This window comes from Jaculus jaculus, chromosome X, assembly GCF_020740685.1.
Source record: "Jaculus jaculus isolate mJacJac1 chromosome X, mJacJac1.mat.Y.cur, whole genome shotgun sequence".
Lineage (NCBI taxonomy): Eukaryota > Metazoa > Chordata > Mammalia > Rodentia > Dipodidae > Jaculus > Jaculus jaculus.
The window spans coordinates 129,117,677-129,145,116 of record NC_059125.1 but is presented as its reverse complement, the minus strand read 5'-3'; the positions used below and the strand labels follow the sequence as shown (position 1 = coordinate 129,145,116).

The window sequence follows — 27,440 nt, the reverse complement described above, 5'->3', positions numbered from 1 at the left end:
AAAGCTAATGGTCTGTAGCACACACTCTGGCAAGTGCTAAACTAAAAGATTTCCCTGTGCCTTTTAAGTTTTATCATTTAATGTTTCTACAGTATGTCTATAGACATACAAAATTTCCTAGTATAGTATAATTTCATTAACTCTGACCTCACTAATTCTGAATCTTTGATAAATCCAATGAGTCCTCATTCTTTTTAAAAATATTTCATTAATTTATTTACTAGAGGGAGAGAGGGAAATGGAGGCAAATAGAGAAAATGGGCGTGCCAGGTCCTCCAGCCACTGCAAATGAACTCCAGATGCATTCACCACCTTGTGCATCTGATTTTATGTGGGTACTGGGGAAATTGAAGTCCTTTGGCTTTGCAGGCAAACGCCTTAACTGATAAGCCATCTCTCCAGCCCAAAAATCTTCATTCTTAATGAATAAAATTACATGAAATCAGGACTGGATCAAGTAATTGATTCTTAAATGCTCATGATTGTCTATTCTGTATATATGTGTGTGTATGTATGTATGTGTGTGTGTGTGTGTGTGTGTGTATGTATTCAGTTATGTGGGCCCATTAATGGATTGCCATTTATGTGAAAGTTATTAGTCACGCTCCTTGACTTCTCTCTATTTTTTTTAATTTTTATTATTTATTTATTTGAGAGTGACAGACACAGAGAGAAAGACAGATAGAGGGAGAGAGAGAGAATGGGCGCGCCAGGGCTTCCAGCCTCCGCAAACGAACTCCAGATGCGTGCGCCCTCTTGTGCATCTGGCTAACGTGGGACCTGGGGAACCGAGCCTCGAACCAGGGTCCTTAGGCTTCACAGGCAAGTGCTTAACCGCTAAGCCATCTCTCCAGCCCGACTTCTCTCTATTATTTAGTAGTAGTAATCAAGCATTCAATGAAAGAGACATCTATGCAAACAGTGGCTATTCATCTGTGTGTTTTGAATATGTACCTACACAAATCTTATGTGTGTGTACGGTAGTAGGATTCTGAGCAGTCATTTTCCTGGGAATTAATGAATGACTTTTGCCCAAATTTGAGTAGTCCACAGACAACGATAAAGAACAACAAAAGGTTAACCTTACCCATTTAAACCTCTCCCCTAGCCTTCAAATAAAACTTAAAAAAAAAGTGTCATCTTCACATAGTACTTAACCTGTGCTTTAAAAAAAACCTGTTGCATAAGTTTGGAGTCAGGGGTAGAGTCCTTGTTTGACCTGCAGGAAGCCCAGATTCCATTCCTAGCGCTGTAAAATAAATAAACCAATGAATAAATAAATGTATACATAAAAAGTCTGTCACACATCATGCTCCTCCTCATTCTAACCTACAGGGGGCGCTCCAGCAAGCATTGAAGTTATTTAATTATACAAATAGATAAGTGTGCAGTTTAGCCCCTGTGGGTGGGAAGGTAGAGTGGCTGACAGGGTGATTGGTGTGAAGCTTGTGTTGGGAGGAGCTATGGAGTGAACAAATTGCCTTGTCCAACAGTCAACTTCCTTCAGTTCCTTGCAGCTGGTCAGGTAAGCTGAGACTTAGTGTTCCTTTGGAGTGGCTGGTCTGCGGATCCTGGGCTCATCAGTTAAGTGGAGGGAACTTCTCAGGACTTTATGGTGAAAGGGGTTATAAATGGTTTGGAGGTTTTGACTTTATTTAGCTCAACTTACCAGCCTAGAACAGAGAAGGAGAGAGTAGCTAGATAAAATACAGTATGGGGCATACTTAAAAAAAAAAAGTATTCCTTTCTTCTCTGAGCTTCAAATTTGAGAGCTTTGTATATTTATTTGATTAATCTAACATCCCTAGGTAGAATTAGAAGCAGGAGCCGGGAAGAAAGGATGCAAGCAGCTGGTGTTCTTTTTATCCTGACTTCCTAATTGCTGTAGTAGATGCTGAATGGGGTGTCCAGACAAAGGAGGTGGAGGGACTGTAGTGCAGAAGATTTCACTTATGGGGGGGAGAGAGAGAGAGAGAGAGAGAGAGGGAGGGAGGGAGAGAGAAACCTTTATGTTGTTTCATTACAAAGTCAGTTTAGTCCCTACCGAGGTGGTTGCATGGTTTTACATGTGATTTTTTCCTTGGAATAATAAATTCAATTTTTCTGTATTTAATGGCATTTTATGTTAGCTGTCTTGAGCCGCCCTAAAGTCAGCTTCTGTAAACACTTAGCATCAGGAATGCCTTCTGACTTTTGATAACTTGGCAGCAATGCGTTTCATTCTCTTTGGGGTTTAGTTTGATTCTGGCTGTTTTATAAATAGATATGATTCATTCACAATGAGTTTAGTACTGACTACACATTCAGCTATTTTTTCCCATAGTAATTGAAGATATTTCATTAGTACAAGGATAGGAAACAAATGTGTATGTGAGGTGGAGGAGATGGAAGGAGATGAGGAGATTGGTGAGGCAGGCTTGCCTTGCGCGTGAATAGCAAGCAGGAGTTTTACTGTGACTTGCGCTTCCAAAATTTTCAAAGAAAAAATTTCAGTTCATGATTGCTCAAAAAAAAAACCAAAAAAAAAAAAAAACCAAAAAACCAAAGTTTAATGTGAACAAAGCTGAACTTGGGTAGAGTATTTTTCTGGTACGTCGGTATATACAGAAGAGAGCCACAAGAAGGCTCCACTTGCTCTGATTTTTTTTTTTTTTTCCTTTTTTTCCTAAAGCCATGTATTCCACCTTTGTCTAAGTAGCTTCAGGGAATTTGACCTGCAGCTTGTTCTGAGAAATTCTGGGTAGGGGTGGAGCAGGTAGAGGAGCAGTTGTAAACTGAGTCTGGAAATGCCGGTCTCCCCTTGGGCAGCCCAGGTGCTGATTAGATATAGATCTGCTGCTGGATCTTTTTTTTTTTCCCTTAATTCAGCCAGTGGCATCTTATACTCTGGGGAATAGAGACCCCTGGAATTAGAACTAGGGTGTGTCTGTGTCCCCCATGATTTGTGTCCCTTCCAGTTCCATCATACTAAATTACCAGGATATTCTAGCCAAGAGAGTCACATATTCCTCAGGGTTTATAATCATAGCCAAAAAAAAAAAAAGTCATAGATCAGCTATGTTTTAGACTTACATGGGATAATAGTTCAACAGACTACGGTGTCGCTACTGCTTAACAGGCACAGACAGGTCCCTGGGAGTGAAAGTTGAGGAAAATAGAGTTTTACCTTGAGAGAGGCTCATAGCCTAATAGGGGAGGCGGGCATGCAGATAATTGGTTGATGCATTTATTGATACGTGTAATGGCTATACTGGGTTCCAGTTGGAGACACAAATAAGGGAGAGATAAGGTGGTATGGAGGCTGAGAAACGGCTTCAGGAAAATCTTTACAGAGAGAATCATTTGACCTGAGACTCTATATTGGGTAATGAGAGCCTGGAAACTTGACTTCCGTGCTTACTAAGGACAAAATTAGCGCAGCCTCTTGGCATTCACTTTTTTTTTCTCTGACAGATAGAAGTGTACAAGATGGTCCTTCAAATCAGGTTTGGCCATAAATTGTTGCAATCCTGGGAATCAAATTATCTTGGAGGGCTAAACTAGAACAACAGACAATTGTTGAACCTAATCTTCTCTCCATCCTTTGGAGGTCGCAACTTAAAAGCTCTCTGGAGACAGATAGGCAAAAAAAAAAAAAAAAAATTCTGATGTTCTCCCAGCTTCTTGCATAGTCATACATGATAGATAGCTGGTTAACGCTGAAACCATCACTGCCCTGGTATGTGCCTGTGGGTTGTGTCAAGAAAGTAGGGTTCCAACAAAGGGAACACAGTGTTGACTACAACATTAAGTAACATTTAGTTGGCCCACTCCATGGTGGTCTGTCTTCAGCCTCATTAAATTTTGCCTTCAGGGCTGGAGAGATGGCTTAGCGGTTAAGCGCTTGCCTGTGAAGCCTAAAGACCCCGGTTCGAGGCTCGGTTCCCCAGGTCCCATGTTAGCCAGATGCACAAGGGGGCACACGCGTCTGGAGTTCGTTTGCAGAGGCTGGAAGCCCTGGCGCGCCCATTCTCTCTCTCTCCCTCTATCTGTCTTTATCTCTGTGTCTGTCGCTCTCAAATAAATAAATAATTAATTAAAAAAATTTTGCCTTCAGTATATTCAGGAGATATGTATCAAAACTTTTGCCTCAGATGTCTTACCTGCATCTCATATTTAAAATCTTTATTTTACTTAAAATCTTTGGGTATGCACAAGTTGAAGGATAATCTTTGTGCAGTATCTCAGTACTGATTGGCAGTCCAGTGTTTGGGGGAGAATATGTTGCAGATTGTCTCTATTATGAAAAAGACAGAACTCTGAGAGAATGAAAAGGAGGAATTTGTGATTAATGTGCTGAGATCTGGCTAAGACGCAACTTGGATTGAAGTGTGACTCGCCTTTTGCCTTTCCAGGATTTTCCTAGTTCCAATAGGGCCTGCATGGTTGCAGGAAGCAGACATTCTAAAGTGCTAATGATCTGTAATTCTAAACTCAAGCTGTCTTATCTTCTGAGAAGCCATGCCTATGAGCATAATGGTGTTACAATGGGACATCATTGATCAGATTTTTTTTAAATTAACATATGATTATTAAATGGAATAACCATATTTTTCTTCCTGAACAAAGTATCTGTATGGTGGTGTTTAACATTTTAACTTTTAACTCTTAATGGTCTGACAGATTGGTAAGATTATGTCTTTGAAAAGGTAAGCTAGGTATAATTACATTTGGGAGAGGGTATTTTGGTACACCCCCCACATCCATAACTCCAAATGTATTTGAAGAAGCAAGTCATTCTGTAAACAGCTGTTTTTGTTAAGATACTGTGACTGACAAAGGGTAGTTTTCAGTTTCCTGGGGTCCTTTTCTGTTTTTGATGGATAGTACAGCTTTCTCATGAACATAAAAAGTCCTTTTCACAGGGGTTTTCTACCACCAAGTACATGGTAAGTCCTGTTATCTGACAGACTCTGACTCTCATAACTCTTAAGACTTAGGTAGGGTTTGAATTGTTACAATGCTACTTTTCTCTCTCAGTCAAAGGCTTTTTATTCACTTCTGAAAAGCCTGAAGGTACGAAAAAGGCAATAGATTGAATTTGGGAGGTTTTATAAATGCTCTGCAACTTTCTCCTTTGTCTGTTATCAACTTTTTGATGTAGATGTAATTCACAAATGTCATTGGCCATTCCCTCCCCCTGCTGTTTTTTGGTTGCATTTTCAAAGACAGTAGGTGGGAAAAGGTGGCTGGAAGACTCATCAGTGCACTTATTTCAGCAGAGAACCACTTTCCTATTGAATCACTTTGCTATTTCCTTAACTCAATAACATAGTGAAAGACCAGATGGGAATGACATGTTTTTAAGGCCAAAAGAAAGTGGAAAGAAAAGGAAATTGAGGAAAGCATAAGTGAGTTTGCTCTTCTATTCAATTCTGTGTGCATATTAGATGGGTGGGGAGAGATTGATTTACATGTCTTGGCTAGCCTTAGTGGCTGTTTCTAGGATATAGCAAGTTCTGCACTAAGGATCAACTGTCATAGGTTTAGCACATGGAGAGTCCTTTATGGCATGGCCCAGTCACTTTACACTAACACATGGCAACTCTGGCCCTCTGGTACTACATCAGAACACAAAAGACTAAGGAGACAAGCAAATGATTTTATATATATACATACATATATATATATATAATCAAATTATATATATAAATAAATATATATATTTTTGATATTTTTTTATTCGAGAGAGAGAATGGGCATGCCAGGGCTTCCAGCCACTGCAAATGAACTCCAGTTGCATGTGCCCCCTTATGCATTTGGTTTACGTGGGTCCTGGAGAATCGAACAGGGATCCTTTGGCTTTGCAGGCAAACACCTTAACCACTAAGCCATCACTCCAGCCCGCAACTGATTGCTTTTTTCAGACCCAAGATAATTTGGGTGCTAATATGGATTCACGGTGGTAGGGTAGGTCACATTGTGGCCCACGCAGCATGCTTAGCTGACCTAGGGACCTCATGGAAACCTTTCTAGTCCATAGTCATTGGCTTTCTAAAGCACAGGAATACTGTGGAATATCTACTCTGTAAGGACATTCCTTTCTCCATCCACACCCCGTCATGTTCTATATTCTTTGCTAGACCCTGTATCCCTCCAAGGATGAAAAGCAAGAGTTACCAAATGTCAAAAATAACACTTGTATCTTCCACCGTGCCAATTAAATGATTTTAGGCTATAACTAAATCTAGGCTTTTTGAAGAATGCATCCTATCTAGAGGTTTATTATCACCAAGTGTTCCGCATATAAATACATTATCCTGAGTTCTGAAGTCAGCTTAAAAAAATATGCAAGCCTTGGTTTTGTTTTGTAACAGTATATTGCACAGCATAGATATTAAATTACTTGGTCTCCTCATCTACTGTTTTTATAGAAAATGCAGATTTTTTTATTATATAAGCTTTCTTTCACATAAGCAGCAGTCTGTGGTAAGGTGGTATTGCTATGCATTTGCATTGTTATAGAATCAAATTATGGATTGTGTCATTCAAAAAAGAATGCTTTATAAATCAAGTAAAATCTCATAACTAAGATGAATAAGTCCCTTTAAATCTCATGCTGCCTCATATCCCATGCATTAGCTTTATAGCCCAACTTGATGCAATTTTTAAAGTGTAATTCTCTTTTTTTTTCTATTTCTGTGAACTGTTTTTCCTTTGTAAAAATATCATTAGTTTCTCAAAAACAAAACTTAAAAAAGTTCCTATTTGGAATGGTCAGTGATGTAAAATCACAAAGGCATGTTCAATTGTTTTTTTTTTTTTATCTCTGGGTTGGCAAAAAGATGTACCAAATACACTGTGTTCTGCCCTTTGTTTCTGCTTTTTCTTGATTACAGTAAATCTAAATGATGTTAAGATTGTATAAATTTCAATAAATGTTAAACTCCCAATTATTCTTTTTCTTTTCTCTTTTAAAAATAATCTACTGTTTGGAATGCCTGAATATAAAAGACAGTATTTATGGACTTTTATTTTCCCCTTTTGCAGAGAGGTTACAAATTGTATTCTACAGTTACATATATTAATTGTCTTAATACGCTATCTAGGCTTTGCTATCCTAAGGCCATGCTGCTCAGCAGCTGCCTAATTTCTTTTCTCACTAATGCTATGTAATTGCCCCAAACCATAGGGGTTGATGCAATGGCCCTGAATGTGAGTATGCAGCAAGATGAAAGATAGACAAAGGTCAGTAGTAAGGTATTTAGACCTGGTTAGGAGGCAAGATCACCAAATGCAGCTGCAGCTGGTGATGGAAAAGATTGAAATTCCGAAAAGAGGTCAGAGGTAGGTAGAGATTTAAGATTTGGACAATTGCAGGGCTGCATAAAATGTTGGAACAACTCCCTTTCTCCAGGGAAAGAGATGAGAGAAGAGAGTGTAGGATTTAAGCTCGAGCCTTGGGGAAATCTTTACTGTTGGGATGTGGGAGGAGGAACAGAAAACCTAAAGTAAAAGCATAAGCTAGCATGCCTGGTTGTAGCAGTCACCAAGTGCTATGCATCCTCCAGACTGTGGATTTTGAGCCAGATAATCTCAGTTATATGAGTGGAGGATAGAGGGTCGAGGCACTGTAATTCCAGTGACTGTTCTTGCCTTCATGAAAGATATGGCAGATGTAAAATGACTTTTATGGTTTTCCCTTGGGATACCCTCATGGAGAAAAGACCCTCATGATTGTGAGTTTAAACACACATGAAGATCTCCTTACAGTCATTACATGTGTGGAAGTTATATAGCTTTTCCTAGGCTACTTGTAAAATTCAGAAGGATTAACTTCTTAGTGTTTCCAATTCTTACTACCTATAAATACTTTTCTTGGGACTTGGAGATACATAAAGGTACATTTGAAGTGAAGACATTATAAAATCTTATAAATCACTTTAATTTGATTTAAAATAAATTGATCAGTAGAGTAAAAACTTGACAGAAAACGCTAAGTCTATCCTTCATTTTTTTTCACACTATGTTTTAAATGTCACGTAGCCTTTTGCCAATAGTGCCTTTGGACCCCAGTGCTCTAATATGGCTAACAGGTAAAGTAGCGTAGCTGAATGGGGAAAATGACTTTGATGTTGGGTAGCCCAGTAGGATGACTATGATTGACAGCAATTAATTGCACGTTTCAAAGTAGCTACATGAATAGCATTTGAAATGATCCCAGTACAAGGAACTGATAAGTGCATAGGGTGGTAAATTAATTATCCTCACGTGATCATTGTACATTTTTTATAGGCAGTGAAATATCACGCTCTACACTATGAATATGTACAATGAGTATGTCATTAAAAAGAATATATTCATATATCTTACAGTTAATGAGGACCTTCCTCCCAAAAAGAGCAGATACAATGCATTTAAGTTGGCATTATATGTAGCTCTATTTATTTATTTATTTTATTTTTTTAATTTATTTATTTGAGAGCGACAGACACAGAGAGAAAGACAGATAGAGGGAGAGAGAGAGAATGGGCGCACCAGGGCTTCCAGCCTCTGCAAACGAACTCCAGACGCGTGCGCCCCCTTGTGCATCTGGCTAACGTGGGACCTGGGGAACCGAGCCTCGAACCGGGGTCCTTAGGCTTCACAGGCAAGCGCTTAACCGCTAAGCCATCTCTCCAGCCCCTATAAGTAGCTCTATAAAATTTTGAAAGACACACCTTGATTCTCGGTGAAACGGTAGAACGTTTTCATTGAAAGATAACTCAATATGGAGGTGATTGCATATGCCATTTAAGCATCATACATAAGGAAAATGCCTAGCACGTGGTGAATGAAAACACTTGGTGAACTAACACATTTTTCTTCTAGGAATTCAGGGGACTTAGCAACTTGCACTCATGAGTCAAGAAAGAAAGAGAGAAAAGAAAAAAACTAAAAGTTTCTCTTTTGCTTTTCTCTCTTCTTCCTCCCTCTACTAACCTCATGGACTGTAAGGAATCATAGCATCTGTGGGAAAATGTTTTACTCACGATTGTGCTTATCTTCAAGGGGTTATGGTGGATTTACTAACCCAAACGTGATAGTCATTAGTTGCTGCATGTAGTGCTCACATTAACATACAATAATAGGTCATATTATGACATTGTAATAAACAACTTTTCCAGGGCATGCTCTGCTACCACATAATCAGCAGCTGTGTCAGCAAGTTTAGGTGACATCAAAGGCATGCAGGTGTTTTTTGAGATAGAATCTCCCCTCTGTAGTCCACACTGGCCTCAGATTTATGGCAATCTTCCTGCCTCTGCTTCCCAAGTGCTGGGATTACAGACATAAGCCACCATGTTTGGACTCCAAGGCATATGGAACTTATATATTATCCTGCACTGAAAGTGCAAGAATCAGCAACAAAACATTGAAATAAGAAGTCAAAATGCTTTGGTCAAGTAGCCATGTGACGTAAGGCTATTGCTTCCAGAACCTAAATAGCAACTGAACAGCCAGTTCTCGGAAATTATTCTTTGATTAACAGAATGCTAGTGGATTTGGGGATATTTTTCACATTATATGGGTATGGGAAAAAATAGAGCCTAATCTGTCCCGATTAGTGGGGTCCAGAATTTATATACTTGAAATTTGTGATTATTAAATACCTTTCCTAACTTGCCTTAATTACTTATACATGTGGATCCAAATCCCAAGTCTTATTTAAAACAGATGTGATTGTACATTTCATGCTGGATGATTTCAATGTGAATTTGTAATTTATATTTTAGTTTGATGATATACTATTTCCAATATTTTATGTTCTAAATATAATTTGAAGTTTATCAAAGTAGAACAGAGCAGAGTGACTCAGAGGACCTCTGGAAGAAGACCAGATGAGTTTTTTTTTAAAAAATATTTTATTTATTTATTTATGAGAAAGAGACAGATAGATAGAAAGAGAGAATAGGCATGCCAGAGCCTCTAGCCACTGCATACGAACTCCAGACACAGGTGCCCCCTTATGCAGCTGGCTGACGTGGGTCCTGGGGAATTGAATCCGGGTCCTTAGGCTTCACAGGTAAATGCTGTAACTGCTAAGCCATTTCCCCACTCCCCAGATTAGTTTTTACACTAATTCTCATTTGAGCAGTGTCCATAGGCAAGTCACTTAACCTCTTCGTCTCACTTTCCTCACCACCTGAAAGATGAAGTCTAAGAAAAGCCACTATGCAAAGTTTCCACGACAAGTAAATGAGCTCCTTCATGTACCGTATCTTTGACAGTCACTTGCACAGGATAAAAGTTGAATAAGTTAGCTTTTTATTATTTCCTTTACTGTACTACAATTTGAGAAGCGCTAATAGAAAATTTGTCTCACTCTTCCCTATTAGGGTCGGTGCACTCGAGAGAACTGCAAGTACCTTCACCCACCTCCACACTTAAAAACGCAGCTGGAAATTAATGGGAGGAACAATCTGATTCAACAGAAGACTGCCGCAGCCATGTTTGCCCAGCAGATGCAGCTTATGCTCCAAAATGCTCAAATGTCATCTCTTGTAAGTCATCGTTGCAGCCGTTGAAGACTGCCCGTGTGTGTGTGTGGGGGGGGATTTTCTGTTTATTTGTTTGTTTGTCTGCTCTGGTGCTGGATGCTGCCCAAGTGCAGTACTGCCTGAGTTATGCCCACAACTCCATATATTTTTTCAAGGCATATGTGTTTATGTTGGAATGCCATTGCAGAGCCTTTGGGCAGTGAGTTACTGCAAGATTTAGGATACACCTCATATCCTAACTACCACTTCAGATATGTTCATCTGAAGGGAGCAATCAGATATGTAGAATTGAAACCCTGGTTGCATTTGAGTATCAAAAGGGGGGAGAGGGCTGGAGGGATGGCTTAGCGGTTAAGGTGTTCGCCTGCAAAGCCAAAGGACCCAGGTTCAATGCATCTGGTGTTCGTTTGCAGTGCCTGGAAGCCCTGGCGTGCCCCATTCTCTCACTAGCTCTCCCTCTTTCTCTGTCAAATAAATAAATAAAATATTTTTTAAAAGGGGGGGAGAGAAAAGCATTTTAAGATGAGTGGTTTGATTATTGTGACATGGAAACATTTAAATTCTAGGATAGTAACTCAAACAAAATTCTCTTCTTTGATAGTTTTGTTGTAGCTCTTTGTTTTTGAGATGAGATCTTGACATAGCCTTAAGCTTAACAGTCTCCTGCCTCAGCCTCCCAAGTACTGCGATTAAAAGTATTCACCATTTGTAGAGAAAGGAAGAGGGGAGGATACTTAATAGGTTGATATTGTATATATGTAATTACAATGATTGTAATGGGGAGGTAATATGATGGAGAATGGAATTTCAAATGGGAAAGTGTGGGGGTGGGGAGGGAGGGAATTACCATGGGATATATTTTATAATCATGGAAAATGTTAATAAAAATTAAAAAAAAAAGTATTCACCACTTAAGCCGGGCGTGGTGGCACACACCTTTCATCCCAGCACTAGGGAGGCAGAGGTAGGAGGATCACTGTGAGTTCGAGGCTACCCTGAGACTGCATAGTGAATTCCAGGTCAGCCTGGGCTACAGTGAGAGCCTACCTCGAAAAAAAAAAGTATTTGCCACCATTCCTGGCTATGTTATTACCTTTCTTTTACCATAGTAGATATGCCAGAACCAAGAAGTTTGCATTGACATGTTATTATTATGTAAACTTGGCTTCATTCATACTACAGAGGTTTTTTGTTAACGTACCTTTTAAAAAATTTTTATTTATTTATTTGTGAGTGACAGAGAGAGAAAGAGGCAGACAGAGAGAGAGAGAATGGGTGTGCCAGGGCCTCCAGCCACTGCAAACGAACTCCAGAAGCGTGCACCCCTTGTGCATCTGGCTTACGTGGGTCCTGGAGAATCGAGCCTCGAACTGGGGTCCTTAGGCTTCACAGGCAAGTGCTTAACCGCTAAGCCATCTCTCCAGCCCATAACATACCTTTTTTTTTATTCCAGTGTCCAAACAAGGATGCCATGGTGCATTTAGTTGAATTTGGTTTCCTTTTTTCCTATTGCTTCTGACCATTTTGCAGTTGCCTGTTTCCCATGAACTTGACATTCTTTGGGAATGCTTACCACCGTCTGATGCTAGTTAGACCTTAACCTACTTAAAGAGTTTCCCTTTGCAGACATTAATAAGATTACAGTTGTCATTCTAGACAAGCACCTAGTGTTTTGTGGATCAGTGAGTGGATAGTTTAAAGGCAGTTAAGCTCCACTTATTAATATAATGTTATTGAAAGTTAAACGTGTCTTGACTCCTTAAAATTGAAAATTGCATTTGAATCTGGCACCTCTCCAGGATAATTGAAAACTATCCCCACTCTGCTACAGTTCTTGGGGACTAAAATTGACTTCAGTGGTATCTCATTCAAATTCCAACTAGCATAATTCCTTTAAACCATTAACAAGATCAGTTTGAAAGGGCTGTGTTACCTTTGTTACCCATTTATCAGTGACTGTGTCATAAACACACTGAAAGCTGGGAGTTGTACTTAATTTGCAGATGCAGTGAAAATATGAGAGTAGGCCAAGCGTGGTGGCGCACGCCTTTAATCCCAGCACTCGGGAGGCAGAGGTAGGAGGATCACCGTGAGTTCGAGGCCACCCTGAGACTCCATAGTGAATTCCAGGTCAGCCTGGGCCAGAGGGAGACCCTACCTCGAAAAGCCAATGTATATGGGAGTAGGATGGTATGATCTCAGAAAAGCCTATCTCATTACAAAGCTGATTCTCAGAACTCAAGGAGCAATGGGTTGATATAGCATCCTTTAGCTAACGTATTTGTGTACATAAGTGCCTCAACAGGCAGGAGGGGTATTGAGTCATTGGCATTTTGTTCCATGATACTCTTTTGCAGAATGTCTAGACAGCTTAGGTAAGATAAAGACACTTTGTGTTTTACAATATTAGTTTGTCCAAAACATTTGCCTTCGAACTTAATACTGATTAACTAACTATATGTCTAAACCAATTGATTGACCTTCAGCAATACTTTATACAAACTCTTTATTGAAACTCTTTCCTTTGCTTTCACAAGCTGAAGAATTATAGTTCCTTCCCCCCTCTATATGGAAGTAGGGAAGAGAAAGACTTATATACTGGGAATAATGTTCACAAAGAAATGAAAAACCTTTGTGAATCCAAAAAATGTGAGTAAACGGGGAATTAACCAATGGGACTCTTAAATTACTTTCCCACCTTATTGAGGTACAATTGGCAAAAGTGCACATTTTCACAAGTAAAAATGTGGTGATGTCACACATAATATATATTTGCATCATTGGAAAACGAGACATTGTGAATTAGCCTGAAGAACATTATGCCAAGCAAAATAGGTCAGATTGAGAAAGGCAAATACCACACAATTTCACTTGTATGTGGAACCTCCAAAACTCATGGGAAAAGAGAATTTCTAACTAGGGGGATGAAACTGTAGGGAGAGCTAACTAGAAACTACCACTCTCAGGCTATCATAGGACTGAGCAAGGAATGGAGCAAGATTTTGCTGTGCAACACCTGAGCCCACCCTCTACTACATCATATTTTTTCAAAGGTCAAAGGTCAGCTTTGTCAAGTCACATGGTCTGTCTCATGGATTAGGCAGCCAGCATAGGGTAAGACAGGGATAAAAGGGAAGCTAACCATGTTCCTTCTATTCAAGCAGTGAGAGTCTCTTCATGCCAAGTCTCAGTCCTCCATACTTCATGGATCATGCTGGATCACACTGGAAGAACAGGGAAGGGCTTTTGTTCATTTTTTTTTAAATTTTGATGTATTTATTTGAGAGTGACAGAGAGAGAGAGAGAGAGGCAAATAGAGAGAGAGAGAGAGAGAGAGAGAGAATGGGTGCGCCAGGGCCTCCAGCCACTGCAAACGAACTCCAGACGCGTGCGCCCCCTTGTGCATCTGGCTAACGTGGGACCTGGGGAACCGAGCCTCGAACCGGGGTCCTTAGGCTTCACAGGCAAGCGCTTAACTGCTAAGCCATCTCTCCAGTCCGGGCTTTTTAAAACTCAAATAACAAACGTGTTGAGTTTTGGAGCCTCTCAATGTGGGCTTCCTAGTTTGACTTTCCATGTTTTGGATCATGGGACCCCCTTTCTCTTTTTCCTTCAATGAGGGTAATTTCAGATTTTGAGCTGCAGAAGGTAACTGGTAGGACACACAGGAGTGTCAATTATTTTATGGCATCTTACGAGATATGAGGCACTGCATAGAAAACCCTGGGGAACAATTAGAAAAATGCTCTTCTACCTTGTAGATCATTTAATGATAGCTGTTGAGAGGTGATCAGTTGATAGAGGATTAATTTCGGCAGCCCTCCTGTGCATAAAACTATAACCCTGAGATGGCTGATAAGCTCCTCCTCCCTGCCCCAGAGAGTTGCTTTGTAGACGTGATGTAATTAAGCTAGTGTGAGCAGTTTTACATGGAATTTACCCTCTCATTTGGAAGGAATCTCTTTATTATAGATCCTGATCTTGATATTATTATGGAGTTAATGTATAATTTTACTTAATTTCCATGGCACCCACTCTCTCCCAAGCAGCTCTTTATCTCTTAATCACCTCCCTAACTAATAACTTGAAACTTGTCCTTAGAACAGTCAAACTTTTGTTTAAAATTTTCTAGTCTTTGTATTTGTATGATTGCACATTAATAACCATTTGTATCTCTGGATTGAACTCCAGGTCTTTCCACAAAGCATACTTTGATTTGTTTCTAGGATACCAAAAGAGCACATCTGCCTTTGCAAAATTGAATACAGCCTGCATATTATAAGTCCCTAGATAAAGGGAATGTCAACCTAAATGGGATGGGAGCTACAGAACATATTCTCTTGTAACTGAACAATGCATAAAAACCACACCTAGTCAATTTGGGTGGAATGCTTGCTGTAGCAGGAGTTGGTTCAGTGTGTTTAACAGGTCTGCATTGATATTTGCTAATATAAAATTCTGCCTCTGAGACCTTTTTGTTGGCTTTATTAAGGAAGTTTAGCAAGCCAAACAAAAGGTATGGCTCCCTAGCATCATTGTTTCAGTGCAGTTCAAAGAGATTTTTTTTTTCTGGTGATAACAGGAATGAAAATTTATACACACATATATAATTATGTATATATATATGTATATGTATATGTGTATATATATATATATATATATATATATATACACACACACACACACACACATACATTGTGTGTGTGTGTGTGTGTGTGTGTGTTTTCAAGGACTTCCCTTGGCATAGTCAGGCAGTAAACATGACACTGTAGAAGAATAGTAGGCAAAGCAGACATACCAGATTCCTCGCAAGCAAAGCCAAAATTTTTAAATCTGCTTTACAACTAAGAATTTAAATGACGGGCAGAATGATTCTTACTACTAGATGTGATGTATATTCATATAAAGTAGATACGATGTTATAAGGCTCTGAACATATTTTTCTTGAGACATTTTGTATATCTAGACCTGCACAGACCTGGGAAAGTCCGATAGCTCCTCTTTGCATATGGTGATTCACATGAAAGCAAGTCCTGGCAGATAGGTCAACTTGATCCACTAGAGTATATTCACCCTGTGGTTCAGCTATATGCTTTTTGTAGCTTACAATGTCTCGAGTAATGGAGTCTTAACCACAAATGCCCTCAACCACCCCATGGCTTTTATTTTAAATCTCAGATTGACGCATCTGAGTCTACCTGAAGTCATACCCATATTTAATATTATTTTTGCAGTTCTACTTGCCAAGTATTGTTCTTAAAAACAGGATTTTATGTTTATTTGTCATTAATATAGTAAGAAATGAAGGAGATGATGTAATACCAGGACCAAGGCAAAAAAGCAATCAAAAAGCACAAATATGGCTGTGCATGTTGACTCACACCTTTCATCTTAGCACTTGAGAAGCTGAGATAGGAGGATCACCATGAGTTCGAGGCCACCATGAGACTACAGAGTGAAGTCTAGGACAGCTTGGGCTAGAATGAGACCCTACCTTGAAAAACCAAAAACAAATAAATAAATAAATAAAAGGACAAGACGGTAGGAGGAAAGGATATATACTAATCTACTACATTCTAATATTTCTAGATTCCAATGTTTTAAAGGGTTTTATTCTTTACATTAGCAAACATTTATTTACTTTTTAATTTTTAGAAATAAGTAGTTGAATTTAAATTATTTAAGATTTGATTAATGCATTATTCTGTGCACTAAAATTGATAATTTTAAAACAAATAATAGGATTGGAGAGGTGGCTAAGTAGTTAAGGCACTTGCCTACAAAGCCTGACGACCCAAGTTTGATTCTCCAGTACCCACATAAAGCCAAATGCACAAAGTAGTGCATGTATGTGGAGTTCATTTGCAGTGGCTGGAGGCCCTGGCATTCATTCCCATTCTCTCTCTCTCTCTCTCTCTCTCTCTCTCTTTCTCTCTCTCTCTCTCTGTGTGTGTGTGTGTGTGTGTGTGTGTGTGTGTATCTGCTTGCAAATAAATAAATAATTTTTAAAAAGAAATAACAGAAATTAAAATAAATTTTAATTGACATTAAATGTATTATAAAATGATATTTGCAAATTTTTTAAGTCAATAGAAGATAGGCATTACGCAACTATAAAGTTAATGTCCTCTTAAATAATTATGATTATTATTATTATTATGTGAAATGCCACAGTGCCTGAAGTTGACCAAATCACATCACAGGAATTCCTGGAGTGCTATTATGCTATGAGCCTATAATTTCATGTGTATTATACTACATTGTGTAATAGATAATTATTTTGCTTTTAGATGCAAAAACTGAAGATTCATATTATTTATTTGTTTAACAACCATTGTTCCAAGAGGTAGACTTAACATTGAGATTAGTGAAGAATGAGGGTTCTTTGTTTGTATGGTCTTTCTCAAATGTCCTGAGAGGGGCTCTAGCCATGTGTTTAAAAGTTATTTGCAGGCTGCAGGGATGGCTTAGCAGTTAAGGCATTTGCCTACAAAGCCAAAGGACCCAGGTTCGATTCCCCAGGACCCATGTTAGCCAGATGCCCAAGGGGGCACATGCATCTGGAGTTCGTTTGCAGTGACTGGAGGCCCTGGCGAGCCCATTCTCTCTCTCTTCCTCTGTCAAACAAATGGATAAACAAAAAAAAAGTTATTTGCAAAATTTGCAAAAGGTGGCCTGGAGAGATGGTTCAGCAGTTACAGGTGCTGGCCTGGAAGGCCTGATAATCCAGGTTTGATTCCCCAGTACCCATGCAAAGTCAGATGCACAAAGTAGAACGTATGTCTGGTGTTCTTTTGCAGCAACAGAAGGCTCTGGGACAGATATTTATATTCTCTCTCTCTTGCTCTCTCCCCCTGTCAATCTCCCTCCCCTACACACGCACATACACACACACACACACACACACACACACACACACACTTATTTATTTGAAATTGTATAATGAAATTGTGTGGGTTATGTCCAGAGAACTAGCTTTTCTCTCCATTGAGTGACTTAAGCTGCAGGCTTCACAAACCCTCAATTGCAATCACAGGTCCAAAGTAGTAATGTAGATCCTTTCCCGTCACTTTGTATGCCACACATCTTAGAGCTCCTTTTATATTACAGTGAACTATATACAACAGGCTTGCTGCTGTGCTGCTACTTTGTTAATAAAGAGCAGTATGAGATCTGTTTGTTTTAAAAGTTCAATGAAAATGTGACACAATTTGCAGCTAAGCGGAGGGTGTTTATATGTGGCATCCTTTACAGTGCCCAGCTTTCTTTGATAGTAACAAATCTCAACATCCTCCCTTTCTCTTCAATATTCTCATGGGATACATTAAGCGTAATCTCTTCTTGGCCAGTTCTGTGTCCTTCCTCCTCTGGGGCTGGTTAGCTCTGTTGGCTAGAGCTTGATACTAATGAGATCATGTGGGCCTGCTCACATCACTGTTCATGGTTATAGTCTATGCTACCAGCAGCTGCCTCAGAATTGCTTGCTGGTGGTCACATATAAAGTAAAAGCTAGGATTTTGGAGTGTGCTGTGAGAATCTTTTCCCTAGTGGATGATAAACAAAGCATCAAAACTAATGCTTGACAATCTTATCTATAAAGGATAGTCTTTCTTATCAGAATTATTCTTTTACATAGGCTTATATAGTTCAGAAGTTTGCTGAGAGAACTATCAGGAGACCTTATGTGAAAACCTGTGATGCCAAGATAATTTTGAATTTGTCCCACTACCATTCCTAATTTCCCTAATAACTTTTAAGGAATTGCTCAATATTAATTTATGTAGTCTTGTTCTTAACCCTCTAATGGATGCCAGACACTTTAGCCATGGGACGCCTGGAACCAGTTTTCAATAAGAAGTTTCATATTTTACCACATGATCCCATTTATATATAGAAGCAGAGAAAGCTGTTTTCACAGAGTTAGAGAATAGAAGATACTGGTTACCAGAGACTGGAAGAGTAGAGAAGAAAAGGTATGAAAGGAAGTGAGTTAGTGGATACAAAAGTAAAATTAGATGGAAGGGATAAGGTCTGGTGTCTCAATTCACAGGAGGGTGACAATATTGACAGTCGTGTAATACATATTTTAAAATAGCCAAAGCCAGGCGTGGTGGCGCACGCCTTTAATCCCAGCACTCGGGAGGCAGAGGTAGGAGGATCGCCGAGAGTTGGAGGCCACCCTGAGACTCCATAGTGAATTCCAGGTCAGCCTGAGCCAGAGTGAGACCCTACCTCGAAAAACCAAAAAAAAAAAAAATAATAAAAAAATAAATAAAAATAAAATAGCCAAAATAGGGATGGAGAGATGGCTTAGCAGTTAAGGCGTTTGCTTGCAAAGCCAAAGGGTCTCAATTTGACTCCCCAGGACCCACATAAGCCAGATGCACAAGGGGGCGCATGTGTCTGGAGTTTATTTGCAGTGACTGGAGGCCCTGGAACACCCATTCTCCCTCTCTTGTCTGCCTCTTTCTCTCTCGCGCTCTCTCAAGTTAATTAATTAATTAACTTTAAAAAAATTTAAATAGGCAAAACAGTGGGTTTCAAATGTCACAAAAAGTGATCATTGTTTAAGATGATGAATATACACATTACTCTGAACTGATCATTGTATAATATGTGCATGGATTATGTATACATAATGCATAGCATAATTCAATGGCATAGCACAAATTTATTTATGTATATGTTGTGCAGGCAGGCAGCATATTGTGCCCTATAAATATGTCTAGTTATGTGTCATTTTTTTAAAAAGAAGTGACATATTTTGATCTACAGTATTACAAAACCATTTTTGAGAACTCTACATTGGGTATCTTTTAGTATGACTCAAAATTAAGAATACATACATATATGTGAGACAACATGTATATGTGGAGATATATATATATTACCCCATGGTTTTCATATTGTTTGATTTAACATAGCACATATTTATCAGAAAAAAAGAACCTTCAGGGGTACCCTTTTACCTAAAATCTTCCTAAATTCATTTTTCTCTGCCACTAGTTTTGAAACTACTTTTGTTGCACTGTGATTTTTGAGTGTTTTAAGCAGTGAAAAAATGGTTTAAAAATCTTTATTTAACTTAGTAAAAGTTTATTGTGTTATATATTTTTCACCAGCCGTTAAATGTATAAAGAGTAAACAAAAACTATGAATATGAACCAGTTGAAGACTATGATCCAACACTAGTGAGATACTAGATGCATATTTTTGTCACCCTTAATTTTTGATTTGTACCAAAGCCACCATATTTTTATAGCTTTGAAATTTACTTTTTTTTCTTTTTTTCTCAATTTTTATTAACATCTTCCATGATTATAAAAAATATCCCATGGTAATACTCTCCCTCCCCCAACTTTCCCCTTTGAAATTCCATTCTCCATTATATCCCTTCCCCAACAATTTTTTCTGTACTATAATTATCTTTCTCATAGCAATGCAAGTATTTTTGTCTGGATTTTTGTTGTTTTAGTGGTTATATTATTGTCCAAAATCTGATCATTATAACTCTTAGTGCCTATTTATATTGTATTTTCCTTGATATGTTTATAAATACCTGTGAGTTACTTGATCTTCTGAGTTCTTCCTATATTCCCCATCCCCAAACCTGCAGAGTGTTTTGTACTAAACTACAATAGAGTAACTCCTTGATTTTTTTTTTTAAAGTACTTCATTGAGGTATAATGGACACACAAAACAGTTATAGATTCAATATATACAAACTGGCATGCTGGGAATGAACACACACCTGTGAAATCACCACAATCTCTAACTTTAAAATAGATTTTATTCTTCTACTAGAATACTGAATTGGTATTCTTAATTCATTGTGATCGCTAACATGATTTTTAGATCCACTCCTCTTTGTACCTCAAAACACCCTTGCTTATGAGGTCTCAAGCTGCCTGTTTACAGAAGTAGTCCCTCCTTGTCTTCCTATATTGGTCTGTGTTTAGGCACTCCATGAACAAGCTGAGCCCTGTGTTACTAGTTCTGCTTCCACCAAAAATGGGCAGATGTGAACCATGGCTTGTACTTTCTTTTGTGCATTTCTTTGCACCTCATACACACAACAGGCTGCTGTTCACTTGCTTACCTGCCTCCTTTTATTTTAAATAAATAATTTTTAAAAAAATTATTTTATTTATTTGAGAGAGAGAGGCAGATAGAGAGAATGGGCATGCCACGGCCTCTAGCCATTGCAAACGAACTCCAGATGCATGTGCAACCTTGTGATTCTGGCTTACGTGAGTCCCAGGGAATTGAACCTAGGTCCTTTGACTTCACAGACAAATGCCTTAACTGCTAAGCCATCTCTCCAGCCCTACCTACCCAATTTTAATGTTTCTTCTTACCTAAAAGATATCTATGATTTTTAAGGTCAGAGAATCCAAGTGTAGAAGAGGATACTTATTCACTTTTGACCCGTGGACTTTTTTCCTTAGTTCACTCTAGGGCCACAGTGACTTATTGTTCATTAAAAGTGAGATCAGGGCTGGAGAGATGACTTAGTGGTTAAGACACTTATATGCAAAACCTAATGACCAGAGTTCGATTCCCCAGCACCCATGTAAAGTCAAATGCAAAAAGTGGTGCATGTGTCTGGAGTTCACTTGCAGTGGCAGGTGATCCTGGCACACCCATACTCATCCTCTCTCTCTCTCTCTCTATCTGTCTCTCTCAAATAAATAATATTTTTAGACTAATCAGTATATAAACACTACTGTCAGTTTCCATTTGATGATAAAAGTAACTATAAGCCAGGCATGGGCTTGGTGGCACACACCTTTAAACCCAGCACTCAGGAGGCAGATGTGGTAGGAGGATGGCCATGAGTTCAAAACCACCCTGAGACTACATAGTGAATTCCAGGTCAGCCTATCTCAAAATACTAAAAAAATAAAAAATAAAAAAATAACTATAAATTATATGGCCCTTCTGAAGACTGCCTTTTGGTCATTTCTTTCCTTGCAGAATGTCACTCAGCATGAGGGAAAGCACCAAGTAAAAACTGAATACATGTGCTCTATCTGAACTGTTAGTGAAGTCTGATAGTAACTGAAATCGTACCTTTCAACGTTCTTTGAAATCAAGGAGAGATTGGCTGGAGAGATAGTTTAGTAGTTAAGGTGTTTGCCTGGAAGCCTAAGGACAACCGTACAATTCCCCAGGACCAAGTAAGCCAGATATACAAGGGGGCGCATGTGTCCGGAGTTCATTTGCAGTGACTGGAGGCCCTGGTGTGCTCATTCTCTCTTTTGCTCTACCTCTTCCTCTCTCTCTCAAATAAATGAAAAAAATAAAATATGAAAATATGAAAGAAATAAAACTGATGATGGTGAAAGGGGCTTGCTTCCTTTTACACTGTAATAAATTCTTTCATTTAAATGGTTAAGGGAAGGTATCAACTACTATTAAAATTTGAGTGATAATTTTTGGGTACTAAATTTTATATATATATATTTTAATTTTATTTATTTATTTATTTGAGAGCGACAGACACAGAGAGAAAGACAGATAGAGGGAGAGAGAGAGAATGGGCGCGCCAGGGCTGGGTACTAAATTTTAATTAGCATATTGCTACCAAATATTTATCCTTCTGTAAGAGAAAATGCTTAGTCATCTATTTCTATGCAAGAGCTCAAAAAAAAAAAAAGAAAGTCTCTATTGTTCTATGGCCTTCAGGCCAGGACATCATCAAAATTACTCAAAATATCTTGCTTTCATCCATCAATAATTATAACTTATTACAGATATTATTAAGATAATGACAAGTAGATTAATTTTGTTGGGGAGAAACAGCAAGGGATTTAGCACAACATCAAATTTCCATTTCTTTACACTACCTTGATGAATAACCCATTGTAGGTGATAGTTTACACACATTCAAGGAGTATAATCTAGACATTTTCTTGGATAGTAATTTTTCCTTTTTCCATTAAAACTTTTAAAATTAAAACAATATTTGTCCTCATATTTATTAGGTATAGCACAATAATTTGATAGTAGCATACAATGCGAATTATAAAATGGAGGTAATTAGCGTGTTCATCTCCTCAGACATCATTTCCATGTGTTGGGAACCTCGGGGCTGTCATGAGTTTGCTGAAGACTATAGTGGCCTTCTGTCAGACACACCCGTTCACAGCATTCAAGATATAAAATCAACTAGCAGATGGAGAAAGAAGCCGTGTCTCCCACTGAATTACATTCTTTTTGAAACAAAATTATTCATTTATTTTAGAGAGATAGAGGCAGACAGAAAGAGGGAGAGAACTAGCGCACCAGGGCCTCTAGCCCCTGCAAACAAACTTCAGACACATGTGCTGCCTTGTATTTCTGGCGTTAGGTGGGTACTGAGGAATTTAACTCAAGTCTTTAGGCTTTGCGGGCCAGCACCTTAACAGCTGAAGCAACTCTCCATCCCCTGAATTACTTTCTTATTCAAAGGCACTTCAGGATCCTTTAAGATCAATATGTGGGATAGAGAGATAGCTTAGTGGCTAAGGCACTTGCCTACAAAGCCTAAGGACCCAGGTTCAATTCCCCTGTACCCACATAAATCCAGATGCACAAAGTGGCACATGGATCTGGAGTTCATTTGCAGTGGCTGGAGAACCCAGAGTGCCCATTCTCTCTCCCTCCATATCTGCCTCTACCTCTCAAATAAATAAAACTAAAATATTAATAAAAATATTAATATGTTAAGTCTTGTAAAATTCTACCTTTATATGAGTCTAGCCACTGTCTCCCCATTGTTAATCACTAAGTAGTATCTGTAAACAACTGCTAAAGAATGCTTATACTCGAGAGAAAAGAAGCCTCTATATTATCTTTGTAATGCAGGTTTACCAATGAGCACAGGGAAATCTGTGGATAGACATTAAAATAAAAATGTAGCTGGTTTGTGTGTTCTTACTAGAGCCTTAAGTTTCTTAACCAGTATGTGGATTAGAACCCTGCACCAGGGCTGAGTGTTATGGGCTTCTTGAGCTTCCTAAGCTCTCTGGCAGCATTTTATGCATACATGAGGTTTTTCTGTGGACAGGATCTGCAAACTTATCTGACTCTCAGATAAGTCCCAGACTCAAAAAAGATCATGAGCCGCCATTCTAAAGACATCTCACTAATTTTTAGGAGGCATTTCTTGCATGCCTGTTAGTTTTTAGGGTCCGTGTACAACCCCTAGAAGTCTTAGAAATTCCCTATTTAGGAGGAAATACTACTAGAGACAGAGGGCAAATTAATTGTCAGGCAATGATTTTATTCATTAAAGTCTGTTGTCTTCACCATTCTTTGTAATTGCAAGAATCAGAATAATGAAAATCTGCACCTCTAGCTCTGGGGAAGAAAAGCTTTCTCGGAGTTTTAAATATTTAGCAAATAATTTATTTAAGCTCAGATTTAAATATCTGAGGCAATTTAAATGTCTCTCTGCTATTCCAGGCTATACAGAGAAAGAAACCAGAATCAATATATTCAAGCTTTTTTCACAGGGATGGAGATGTGTGTGGTTCAGTGCTAGAATGTGTGCTTAGCATTCCGAAGCCCTGGGTTCCATCCCCAGCACCAAAAGACAACCTTTTTGTTTAAAATAAGGATTAACCCACAGATAGATTCCTGTTAACTACATTGACACAAAAGGTTGTAATACAGATAGGAGCTGGATTAAGCTGCTTATTAAAGCCCAGTGTGTATGCTTGCAGGCTGCTTGACTTAACCCAAGTGTTAGTCAAAGCTAATCCTTTGAATGTTCAAATTCATGAAATGGAGTAGTTACCCTGGAGCAGAGGTGGTGGGGGGGGAATCGTAATGTTTATTCGAAAAAAAATAAGCATGTCAGGAGGCCCTGCCTCTGTGGCAGGGCCGTGAATGGAAGCCCTTGCTTCTCAATCAAGGATGAAATTCATACTCAAGGAGAAAAGGATCTGAAAAGTTACAATGTTAATCCTAAAGTCTAAAGACAACTCAGCATCTTAAAAAATCTAAACATTTTCTGCATGCCCGTTACATTTTTATATATGCTATTTGCAGCTTTTTATTTTTCATACACTTGAAACATATAACAGACCTAAGTAGACTTAGATGTGTTTAAGAAAAAGCAGAGTGAACCAGAAACACTGTCCTGGCACATAACTCTGAAAAAGGGGGGGGATAAAAGAAATTAGGGTTACCATAAAAAGAAAGTATTCCTTTTATGCATGTTAGGCTTAAGTATTAATTGAGCATTAATTAAATTAATTAATATTAATTGGCTAATGATTAATTACTTCTTAATTTGAAAAAAATTTCACTCACCTCTGTCTTTGTTTCAGCTCTAGAGGTAAAATAATGTAATAATCATTCTTTTCTACTTTTGTAAAAGGCACAAGCACAGAGTATCTAGCAGCATGAGAAGGTGACTTAAAGTGAGAAAGTTCCACCAATGTCTGAGAGAAAACAAAACAAAATAGAGTGGAGTTTCCCTTTCACCTCAGAGATTCTTGCTGATTTTGACATGGGCATGAATCATAGTTAGTAAGACCTCCCTGGTCACGTCCACTAATTGCTGGAGATGAGGAAAACTTGGACAGGTTCCTAAGAGCTTTGCCATCACATGACCTCACGGAACTTAGGTAGCCCTAGACCATCTGTCCTCAAACCTGAAAGCCCCTCCCAAACTACTCCATCATCTTTCTTTACACCGGATGTTGCCCTTTCCTCTCAAGTGCCTTCTCCACTCTCCTGAGTCGTCCCAGTTCTTTCTGCCCTTTTGAGCACACCAATCAGGTCATTGGCTCAATCCGCCTAAGTGCTGAAGGGGAACCCTTCCATCTCATTCAGTTTTGCCTTATAGCAGAAATTTCTCTAGCAGTGCCATGCTGATAACATTTTCAGGTATGTGTGAAAGGCGAGGTAGAGAGGATAGGCTAAGCCTTCCATACTCCATAGATTTCTAGTCTCCCAGCATTTAGAGGAGTTCCTAGGAATGTGAGATAGCAAGTGTCAGCACAGCTTGGTAATGCAGAGCATTCATGATTCTGCCAGTTAAACAAGTAAAAAGGAGGCTGGAGAGATGGCTTAGCAGTTAAGGCGGTTGCCTGCAAAGCCAAAGGACCTTGGTTCAATTCCCCGGGACCCACGTAAGCCAGATGCACAAGGTGGTACATGCATCTGGAGTTCATTTGCAGTGGCTGGAGGCCCATTCCCCCGCTCTCAAATAAATAAATACGTAACTTTAAAAAAAAAGAAATGAACAATGGAATTTCAAAGGGGAAAGTGCAGAGGGGGGGAGGGTATTACCATGGGATAATTTTTATACTCATGGAAAATGTTAATAAAAATTGTGGAAAGATAAAAAAAAAGAAATGAAAAGAATGCAAGAAAGAATATGGGCAGTTAGTAATACACAGTGACACTCCACTGATTAATATCTTATTAAGTCACTATTAAAATATACATTTAACATGTATTATTCATTCATTAAGCTATTAAACTTTATTCTTAAAGCTTATTAATTATATCCACCAGTGAGTCAGGAAGTGTTCTGGACCAAAGAAGAGTATCAACAAAATTGTAACCACATCAAGAAGAGTAGAAAAGATGCTCAAAATGTGGAACAAATGGGAAACAGTACAGAAAAGTGATAAATTATAAGGTAACAGATAAGAAAGGCAGTGCACACACCGATCTCTTTGAATCCAGGACTTTTAAAGATAGACAAACCAGTAATAGCCACTGCATTTCTAAGGCTTTTCTTTACAAGTTATGCTCTAGATTATAGAGCACATAATCCTGTTATCTTATCTCTTTTTGCCTAGCAGGGATCCTTGTAGCATTTCTAGGGCCTCCTTTTGAACTACGAGTGTCATCTAGCCTTTAGATAAAGACAGGGCTGGCGCAAGTCTGAATCATTTGGGAAATAGGACATATAGGTCAAAAAATAATAAAAGATAATAACCATGCCATTATCATTTTAGATAGATGGTAAGACGTCGTCAAAGCACTCACTTTTTCTAATCTACCCTTTTCTCCTTCGATTCCTGGCTGCCTTCCATAAATGTCATTGGTCTAAGAAAACAAGCAAGGCCAGTGTTTGGTAGTACAGATGGGGTTCATGGACAGGCAGTCTTAGAACCAAGCTTTAGAGATGGGTGAAGAGGAGGGAGCTCCATATCCACATACAAAGGCCATGCCTAGGCAAAGAGGCGAGAGAGACTGTGCATGTATGTGTTGTCACTGGTGACGGAGATTTTAAGCAAAAGAGGAAATGATAGGGAAATCATACTGGGAGGAATGGGATTTAATTTGACCAATTCATTACAGTTAAAATCATGTGGGTTTTTTTTTTTTCTTATCAGTTTATCAGTAAAGTTGTTACTAAGTAGTAGGAGACAAAATACATAAATCAATTGGTTGTGGCTTAGGAAATGCTGATGTTTCTCTAAGAATGTCTTGTGTAAATAGTAGGAGGAATCTGTATACCAGTAACACTTTTTTCTCTCTCTCTTTTAACCATACAGACCAATTTTCCTATGAATCCATCACTTGCAGCTAATCCTGCCATGGCTTTCAGTCCTTACATACCTCACCCTGGGATGGGCCTGGTTCCTGCTGAGCTTTTACCAAATGCACCAGTTCTGGTTTCTGGAAATCCATCCCTCGCATTGCCAGGAATTACTGCTCCCAAACCGATTCGTACCGATAAACTGGAGGTATTTGTGAAGAAATACATAAATGCTTATAAGATAGCTCCTAACCTTGTGCATCAAGTACTGTTTTACAAGCGTCATTTGTTGGATGTGGTAAATAAGTGTACCCAAGTTTTTTAGCATGAGGAGTATAACTCAGAAAAATGTTAAACGTCTTACAACTGCAGTTAGACCTCATTATGAAGCACATGAATTCATGCGTACTGCAAATCAACCCTGACAATCA

General features: G+C 38.7%; 1 protein-coding gene across 5 annotated transcripts in view; it reads left to right on the top strand.

Annotated features, from left to right (window-relative positions):
* Mbnl3 (muscleblind like splicing regulator 3) overlaps nt 1-27,440 on the top strand; it is a 116,096-nt gene that overhangs the window by 68,885 nt on the left and 19,771 nt on the right. For all 5 annotated transcript variants that reach the window (XM_045140032.1, XM_045140033.1, XM_045140031.1 and 2 more), the window contains 2 exons: nt 10,359-10,523; nt 27,026-27,217. In XM_045140032.1, coding sequence (XP_044995967.1) covers nt 10,470-10,523; nt 27,026-27,217 — 246 coding nt within the window. In that variant the 5' untranslated portion in view covers nt 10,359-10,469. The remainder of the gene's footprint in view (nt 1-10,358; nt 10,524-27,025; nt 27,218-27,440) is intronic.